We start from the raw sequence: 9,796 nt of genomic DNA, 5'->3' as shown, positions 1-9,796 counted from the left end.
TTTGCTAATTGCTGCTGGCTAGTCTGAAGGAGCTGAGTGGGGATGCTGCAGGAGGGGAAGGGCTGAGGAGGAGCTGTGTCCTAGAAGGCGTAGCTAGGTCCAACCAGGTGTTTTGCACAGCTGAATGGTTGCTATGGATACTAAAGGATTTCTCAAGCATGCATGAAATAATCAAAGCAAAACTCCAGGTATGTTTCTGATGAGAGAATAACATCATAGTATCATGTAAAGCTCAAAACAAGTTGATTTTACTTTAATTTTTCACTCTTTACAGAATCAACAAACAGCTGAAATGTGTCAACCTGTGTGTACAAGTTTCACATTTAAAACTATTTATGGAAATAAATGAATACTTTTTTGTATAATACAATTTATTTAGAATCACCCAAACAGGCCTGGCAGTAAAAAAACTCACATCTCTGAGCATCAAACAAGTTCTGATGACATAATCACATTTATTTCATTTTCTGCCTCCAGTCAAGGAGAGAAAAACACGCGGGATAAAAAGTAAAGGTGCTCAGTTTTCCAGCTGAGAACACTTTCACATGCAAAACAAGTGAAGAAAACAAAGACAAACATGTTGCTTAATTTCTTCTGCTGCTTCCACATGTGACCAAGTTTTAATCACAAGAAGTAGAAAAGCTTCAACAGTACAAAAGAAAAAAAAAGCAAACAAACCATCAGTTTGGTCACATTAAAAGGATCTGATGAATCAGACGACAGCACGCAGACTTCCTGCTCCAACTTTCTTCCTCAACACTTCCACCAAACGCTCCAACCTGAGGAGGAGGAAGAGGAGGGTTACCGAGGGGACAATGAACCCTGCAGACCTGAGTGAGAGCGGACAGGAGAAGGTCTCAGCTGGTTAATGCAGTGCTGCAGCAAAGCATGCACCGCCGACGGCAAAGTCCACTTTACAACCGTCAATGAGAATATTAACTGCAGAGAGATGTTGATGTGACGGTGTGTGTGTGTGTGTGTGTGTGTGTGTGTGTGTGTGTGTGTGTGTGTGTGAGAGAGAGAGAGAGAGGTTTGGATGACCTTCTAACAATCAGCGAGGCTCTCTCCCTTTCCTATTCAAATTAAACTCCCCATTTGTAATAAGCAGCAGATTTGACTCAGTCCTTCCCATCAGAGAGCAAACATTCCTCTTCACAGCCCAGAAACTTGGAAGGCACTCCCCCCCGCCCCCGTACTCCGCTCCCCCCGCTGGCAGCCAAATTACTGCAGAAAGCCCCAGGTTTGAGTCTAGGAGGACAGCGCGGGACGCAGACAGAGGATTTAAGCTGTTTTCATCACCGATCTCATCCTTTCATCTTCAGGTTGATGAGCTGAGAAGCAGCAGCAGCAGCAGCAGCAGCAGCAGCAGCAGAAGCAGAAGAAGAAGAAGTCACGTTCAACCGGAGCGTTTTCCCTTTTCCTGAATCCAAACCTGCAAGGCTTAGTTCTCTCCTGATTTTCTCGGCTGCAGGGACATTCGCGCCGTAGACTGCTGGATATGAGCCATCAGAGCCAAATCTCCTTAGTCCCACATACTTAATCAGTCTTTGAACACCTCCAGAGTCTCTGAGGGAACCTGTTGCTCCATCAACGGGAAGCAGCTGGTTCCCACCAGACACTCCCTCCATGATCAGGAGCGTTAACATGAAAACGGCGTTCTGTGAGGTCATTATTATCTAGGGCTGCACCGGGCACCCAGAAATCGGCCTCAGTTTCCTGATGGGCTGTCAGCCGATACAAGTGAAGCCGATCTTGTCTGGCTCGACAGACGTCTGAGAATCAGCCACTGACCTTCATCACTCTGCCCTGGCAGACCTGCCCACCGGGTCAATGTCTGCATGTTTGCAGTTAACAATATTCAACTCAGCAACTTTCTTTTTAGTATCAGTATTAATTTTTTTTTTTTAAAGATCAGTGACAAGCCAGACAAGTGCAATCGGTGCATTCCCATTACTGTCGACTGATGGGTGAACATCTCCCCTCTGAGTCCTGGAACAGACAGCAGAAGGTCGGTCCATTAACAGCTGCTGGTGGAAACACTCAGCTGGACTTTGGGTCACATGCGGGTCAGACGGTGATGCTGCACCATAAAGAATATTTACAGATTTAATCAAGAAAAAAAAGAATCACTTTCCAACCTTCTTCCCATCTGTCTCTACAAAGACGAGCATCCCCATAGCATGATGCTGCTACCGCCATGTTTCAGAGGGTGTGATGTATTCAGGATGATTTTATTTAACACACATTCGATTCATCCTGAAGGGAAATCAAATGTTGCTGTAACTCCTGTCATGCTGTGGGCCAGAGGGAGCTCCCAGACTGCAGACTGCTGGTTGTCCTGACATGCTAACAGCTTCGTTTCCAGGCAGCAGTTTTTCTTGGTAAAATGTTCTGGATGACACCATCAGCGTTGGCAGCACTGCTGATCCAAATCATTTGCTTTTGCTGCAAAAGGTCTGAGGCTGTTTGTTCTCTAACATACGTGTGGAACCAGCTCCACTGGCAGACGAGGCCCAACAGTGGACCGGGTTCTGGTTCTGATGGAGGTCTGCTCCGGTTAAAGGACAGTTTTCTCTTTTCTCTGTTGGTACATGCAGCATGTATGATGGATCACTTTATGTCACTGACTCCACGCAATCTGCCGAGTTTCCTTAGAAAACTTTATAGACAGTTTGAATAATAATCTGAACTTGACTGCATTGTCTGAAAAATAAAACCGATTTAGAATTTTGTACTTGACTTGGAATCTGTCTGCATGACCGGATGGAACCGACTCGTCTGTAAAGTGCCTTTAGCCGATGTGTGTTATGAATAATTCGAATTAATTTCAGCTGAATTTATTCATATTTTTGTCGTCTCGAGGCACTTAAAAAAACATTTCAAGTCAATCATACATATCAACTGATGTGTGGTTTGCACTGCACTGTTTGCAGTTTGATAACAGCATAACTGCTCTATTATCAAACAATGCAGAAAGCTCAATTAGTTTTCAAGGTCGTTTAAAACGTTTCCAAGGAAACCAGCAGATTGCACTGAGTCTTTGTTTCACAGCTTTCACTCCTCCTGGATGACGACGTGGTGACAGCAGACGACTGCTTTGGTTGGTTTTGCAGCAATCCCTCATACTGAGCATGCATGTGGCGACAGTGGAGAGAAAAACTCCTGCAGAACCAGAACCTGGCTCAGTACCAGCAGCCACCTGCCACTAATGAGAAGACAGAGCAGAATGGAGATGATCGAAATTTTTGGGTTGTAGATTGAAAAAAGCAAAACTGAACTGAATTGAGTTATAAAAATATTAACTAGCTGACATCAGCCGGAATATTACAAAATAAACAGAAGGCTGTCATTTAATGAAATGCACTCCTGAAACTAAAGAGTCCATTTCTGGAGCTGCAGAGAAACTAATCAAACTACAGAACAGGTGAAAACAGAGCAGATGTGGTCAGAGCGGTCAGGCCGTTTTCGTCTCAGCCTGATGGGACGAGGAAGCAGCAGGCAGTGAACAGATCCAAGACTGACCTGCAAACTCTCTCGCTGGCTTCCTGCTCAGCCACCCGGCTGCGCTGGAGCTCAGCAGCAGTGTCCTCCTTCTCCCTGGACAGCCGCTGAAGCTGCACGACCAGAGACTGGACCTGGGAGGACAAGTCCTTCTGGTCTGCAGAAGACTCAGCAGGAAGTGACGTCTGGGATGGAGGGGCGTGATCCTGAGAGCTGACGGAGGAGAAAGAGGACGGAGAGGAGGAATCGGGTCACGGTTGGTTAGAATAATGTTCATCTCATTAAATCTTCAACAACAGCCTGAATTAACTGCCTGCTCGAGTCAAAATCCGGCTAAAATGATTCCAGGGTTTTGCTGTTTATTGACTTTTAGTGCTCTCTTGAACTGTTTCACATTTCGTCTGATTTTATGTAACAGACCAAAACAAAGTGTTGCAGAACTGCCAAGTGGACAGAAAATAAAATGCTGTATTCAACAATTGTACAGAATCATTTCTGGAAATTGTGGCATGCATAAAATAAAAACTAAAGAAAAAAAACACACCTTGATACACACTGTACAGTTCAACAACTGAATCTAACTTTGTCAGATTTACATTCAGTCTAGCTCTACACACCAAACGGTGAATTTAACATGCTGGAGAAATAAATTGCTTTAAAGCAGAGTTTTTATTTTCTTCATCTAGACTGAAAGCGAAAACAAAATGTCTTCCTGCTCCGCCTGCTTTCTGCAGCCTCGTCAGGTGTCTCTGCAGGCGTCCAGCATCAATCCTAGTAATTTATGGAGGCTCACATTTTCATCAGCATAGACGGACTCACTCCTCATCTTTATTCTGCTTCACTTTGTCGCAGCTGCTTTGCTCAGAACTGGACTCGGACCCCTCCAGGAAATCCTCCAACTGGTCTTAAAGCCCAAAACACACCTCTCTGTGGTTCAAATCTGCCTCACAACGTCTTATCTAATTACTGTTTGTTTGTCGTCCTCATTGCCGGCTGTTTACTCCTGTTATTATTCTACAGGTTATCCAGATTCCTCCGGTCACCAGTCGACTGGCTGCATTTGGACCGAGATGAATCAAAACCACCACTTTTGTGCTTCTTATCATTCCCCTATCCAGTCAAAGTGTCTCTTTCTGACACTTTGACTGAATATTATTTACAGAGCTGAGAAAAACTATCGGCCTCCGTACAGATTTCCTCTGGTTTTCCTCAGTATTTTTTACCATGGCACATGATGATGCCATGTTATAATGTAATCAAGTAACTACGTTACTTTCACTTGTTATAAAAGGCTATATATATCAGATATGACTTAAAAGAAATAAAATTTGATTTCATAATCAAACACCTTGTAACTGGACCTTTAAAAACTCCCGTGCCTCCAGGGAGTCACCACAACATGGCTCCTCTATTAACACTTTAACAGCATTTTTACCAATGTTGTACTGAGAAGCAGCTCCTGTGAGTTAACAGGTGTTTGCTAATTGCTGCTGGCTAGTCTGAAGGAGCTGAGTGGGGGGAGTCATGGAGGAGGGATGCTTGAAACTGCAGAGGAGGAGCTGCATCTCAAAGGCGGAGCTAGGTCCACCCAGGCGTTTTGCACAGTTGAATGGTTGCCATGGAGATCAAAGTATTTCTGAAACATGCATGAAAGAATGAAGGCAACACTGCAGCTATGTTTTTGATGAGGGAATAACATTATAACATGATGTAAAGCTCAAAAAGGTCGATTTTACATGACACTGCCCCTTTAACTCATTTTAATATCAGACAACCTGAGTCAATGCTACATGTTTTCCATCACTGTGTAGGAATTTCATTTAACAGTTAATTCAGCCACACTGAAGGCGTTTTGAGCATATCTGGCTTGTTCACAGTCACAAAAGAAAATCTCAATTGGATTTAAGTCTGAACTTTGACTAGGTCACTCCGAAATCAGGTTTTGTTCAGCTATTCAGAAATGGCTCTGTTGGTGTGTGTTGGACACCTGTCCTAGTGCAGAGATGACCTTAAGTTCAAGGTCAATCTCCTTTGGGATTTTCTGTTACAGAGCAGAATTCATGCTTCAAGTGAAGCATTATGCTACCAACATCGTGTTTGAGGATCATGAAGAATCCTCAGGATTCTCTCTTACTAGTGAATCCTGAACTCTGACCTGAACCGAGGAAAGTGAAGCTGTAGATGGTGTTCTGGGTCATTCTGTGACCTCCTGGATGAATTGTTGAGTTCTTGAAGTCATTCTGGCAGACTGCCGACTCCTGGGAATGTTCTCCATTGTTCCATAGTCTCTCCATTTGTTCTCGCTGCCGTTCTCTGATTTTGTAACTCTTCTCTCCAGACTGATGGATGGAAATGAGTTTGATTCTTGTGTGGTTTATGACCTGTGTGTCGTCTTACCTACCTCAAGCTGTCAGACAGGTTGTGTTTAGGGAATGTTTTGACTCTATGGCTCTGGTAGTGATCAGTCCTGGGTGTGGCTCATGAAACCAAACCAAAACAAAGTCAGTCAGTTATTTTATGATTTAACAGGATGAGTTGTTTGTTTCCCATAGATCCAGCTTGGTTTCAGTAGCTTTTATCAAAATGACCAAAAATGGCTTTTTACTCATTTTACTCTATTTTTGATGTTAAAATGTTTTTAACATCAGACTGCCCGACTTCCTTCTATGGCACAAAGTGGATGAAATAAGAGTTATCTGTCATTCTTTACAAAACAGAGCTTTAGAGAACAGACAGAACTAACTGAACACACACTGAAGCTGCGTGTTTGTTTTGTGTTTGTTGCTGTCAGACAGGTTTCTGTTTGAACATGTACACACTCCCTGACTCCAAGTAAAAATTCAAGTCTTTCTTCTGAATCCTGATAAAATGTCTTCAAGCACAGTAGCTGAAGGTCATTAATGTGGACTGGAGAGGTAAACAGCAGGTGGAGCTAATTCTCCACTTGGTACTGTTATTATCAGTGATTTCCCAAAGTTTGCAAATCCTCTGGACATCATCTTGGATCAAAAATAAAAACATATTCTCTTTTTTAAGCTGTGAAAACACTTGAAACGTCTCTTGATGAGTAACTTGGCTGCAGAGTTGATAAATAGTTCAACATTTATATTGATTAAATATTCTGATTAACAGCAAGAAGAAAACCACTAAAACCTATTTTGGTTAAATCAGTTTATTTAAAGGGGCAGTATGATGTATTTTCCAGGCACATAGTGCCATTTTATCGTACAATTAATTAACAATGTGACCTTCAATTGTTATAAAAATGTTGTTTATATAAAACATGACGTAAAAGAAATTTTACTTTGCAACTCAACACAAATTGGGCCTCTGTCCCTTTAAAATCTCCTTCTCTTTCTGAAACTCTGCCTTCCATTGAACAACAATCTAAAACAAAATGTATAACATAATAACTGCAGTTATTTAAAACAAAAAGCCTTATTCCTATAGTAGATATCCAGTGCTAACAACATCCAGCCAAATCCCAGCAACCTGAACGTGATGATTCCCAGCAAAATCTGGCTTTTCTACGTGGAATACTGATTGTGGAGAATTGCAAATATTTTTGAAATTCTGCTGTTCATAGAATAACACAAGTACAACAAATCGATATCAGCAGGCTAATCAGTCAAGCTATCTGCTCAGGCAGAGCCTGCTGTCAGCTGCTTAACATACATGTTGTTTGCACTTTGCCAACTGTAGTTTTAAAATTGCTTTAGCTAAAGAAAAGTCATGAGTCATTTTCTGGTTGTGAAAAACACGTCCAGAAAATGTATATTTAAGGTGTGTGCAAGGAATGTGAAACACATTTAAACTGGGTCAGACCGGACCAAGATCCAAATTTCTTCTACACTGGCGACTCTTTAAATGCTACAGAAAATCACATTGATATCAGAAATGTGATTCTGATAGCAACACAAAGAAAAATCTGAAATCAGGGAAGAGTCTTTGCACAGCAGGGAACTTTTACCGTTATTAAAGCTGCAGTATGCAACTTTTACAAACATTTTTCTTGTACCTATTTGCTAGAACTGTCACTGTGTCATGACAGAATAACATGAGAGATGCTCTGAAACTAAAGTCAAGTTCTTCTGTTTTCTTTTAAATATGGTATAAAATAATCATTAACTAATGAACTGATTAGAAAAATATGGAGAGCCAAAACAGCCACTAGCTGTCCTGTCTGGTCTGATTTGTCCAGGGAAGAACGTTTCAGACATCGGCTGCTTTATAGAATCTGAAACGTGTTTTAGATCAAAATAAAGGAGAGGATGTACTTTCTGAAAAAAAAAAAAAAAAAAAACAGTTTCTAGTTTTGCCCGATGGTCTTTGAGGCTCACAACCAGGTCCCAGACAGCAACGGCAACAATTGTGCTTGTTGCTTGTCACTAACCTGTGATCGGCTTGTAATGCCTGAATCTGAGCCTGGAGCCTCTGTTTGTCGTCCAGAGCTGCGTCTCTCTCCTTCTGCAGCCTCAGCAGCTCCTCCTGCCCAGATGAAACACATGGCAGTCAGACATAACAGTCCTCAGCACAGTAGCTTAAAGTGATAACGCTTTAATTAAATGACAGCTTTTCTGCTCCATCACTCATATTCTGAGTGAATAACAGAAAAATGCATGCGTGGGTCTAGGGGCGTAGAACAACACTCCACAGAGTGTGTGTTTGTGCTTTAAATGTGCGTTCCCACTGAGCAGCAAGGAGATCAACTTCTGTATAACTACAGGACTGACTGTTTAAATAAAGGCTTAATTAACTAGCTAACTGACTAATTCATTAACATAAATGTCAACACACCTGATAATGAGGATTGCATTTACATCAGCTCCTGATCCCACACCACAACATTACTGCCGCCTCCTGCACCACTTCTGATGGTGCATTTAAAGACACAGTGGGGAGTAGGATTGTAGAGGTTTGTGAACTGAGGAGTGGGTCTGGATTTACTAAAGTCTGATAGAAAGTATGGAGCAGCAGCTGAAAACAGATTCAGAATGATGTGGTTTATTTATGGTACTGCAGCTGACCTTTATTGACCTACATTAACATTGAATGATGGAAAGTTTCAGTGAATGAGCCCCATGGTGAGATCAGTCCGACCGTGACCTGATGGCTCTGGTACTGGGTCAAAAGAGAAAACTGTTGAATTTGAGGGAAATTACCCCCAAAATTTAAAAAATTAACATTTATGTTCTCACCAGGTTTTCTGGCATTGAGCAAATAGAAATAATTTAGGTAATTCTAACTGACATAAAACAAGAAATGTTTGGTTTGATGTAACTTCACACAGTAGGGGAAAAAAAAATGAGTTTGTGTCTTTTTCTTTAGTATATGTAAATATCTGGTTTCAGCTGTAACTTACTGGCCTCCTGGTATGTCAGGGTTTTACAAAACTGGGTTCACATTTTCTGTCTCACTTCTCTTATGGATTTAAGTTCTTCTAATGAAATGCTGTGAGTGGAGTTTGGAGCAGAGCCGTTTCCTATTCGCTCCTCTCCACCTGGTCACTTTCATTTCTCTTGTTTACAAGAAAGACAGCCGGCGCCTTGGAATATTATGGGCTGGAAATGATCAGATGCTGGACATTCCTCCTAAGATAATGTTCTTTTAAAAGTAAAGCTTGCATAAACAGAAGTCTGTTAACCAGCTAATATCAGGCAGACTGATGTCAGACGAGCAGCGTCTCATTGAATTTGCCATAAGGTTAAATACATGCTTCCAATGATAAATTCATAAAGATCAGGCAATACAATGTCAACATTTCACATCAGTGTTGCGTGGTGCCGACCCAGCGTCCAGGATGACAACATACAACACTTCCTCTGCACTTCCTGGTTCAGCCTCAGCTCACAGGTTTCCTGCTGGACTAAAGTCTGGGCATTGGTCCAACCACTCCGTTTTATTTATTACGCTGGTTTGCAGTTGTTAAGTTTAATTTTGTACATGTTATTTTATTAAGGAAGGTGCTGAGTCAGCTGGTTTCTCTCCAGATATTTATTAGCAGATTCAAGGCGGGTGGTGCTCAGGGATGAGGACGAAGTCCAGGCAGGAAAAGATAAAGCTACAAATAAAGCTGTTTCAGAATACCGCCCCTTTAATATGAACACGTCATGGCTTTAAATACTCAACTACGGTAAACTTCCAAACTTTAAGACAACATGAGCACAAATAATACAGAAAGTGAAACATTACCAAAATCCAGCAGGTCTCCCACACCTGCTACACCCTCACTCCACTCATCAATCAACTCTGCTGTGGGTGTTAAACCCATCAGCTGACTCTTCCAGGACACAGA

At 41.9% G+C, this 9,796-nt stretch overlaps 1 protein-coding gene across 1 annotated transcript in view; it reads right to left on the bottom strand.

Annotated features, from left to right (window-relative positions):
• Positions 1-353: 353 nt before the first annotated feature.
• The window catches only part of mipol1 (mirror-image polydactyly 1), a 55,866-nt gene continuing 46,423 nt past the window's right edge, over positions 354-9,796 (bottom strand). Inside the window, exons 12-14 of the mRNA XM_028036797.1 lie at positions 7,895-7,989; positions 3,523-3,714; positions 354-779 (exon numbers count right to left, since the gene is read on the bottom strand). Coding sequence (XP_027892598.1) covers positions 713-779; positions 3,523-3,714; positions 7,895-7,989 — 354 coding nt within the window. The 3' untranslated portion in view covers positions 354-712. The remainder of the gene's footprint in view (positions 780-3,522; positions 3,715-7,894; positions 7,990-9,796) is intronic.

Source organism: Xiphophorus couchianus, chromosome 13 (assembly GCF_001444195.1).
Source record: "Xiphophorus couchianus chromosome 13, X_couchianus-1.0, whole genome shotgun sequence".
Classification (NCBI taxonomy): domain Eukaryota; kingdom Metazoa; phylum Chordata; class Actinopteri; order Cyprinodontiformes; family Poeciliidae; genus Xiphophorus; species Xiphophorus couchianus.
The sequence above is the reverse complement of the archived record's forward strand: the minus strand, read 5'-3'. Positions and strand labels throughout refer to the sequence as shown.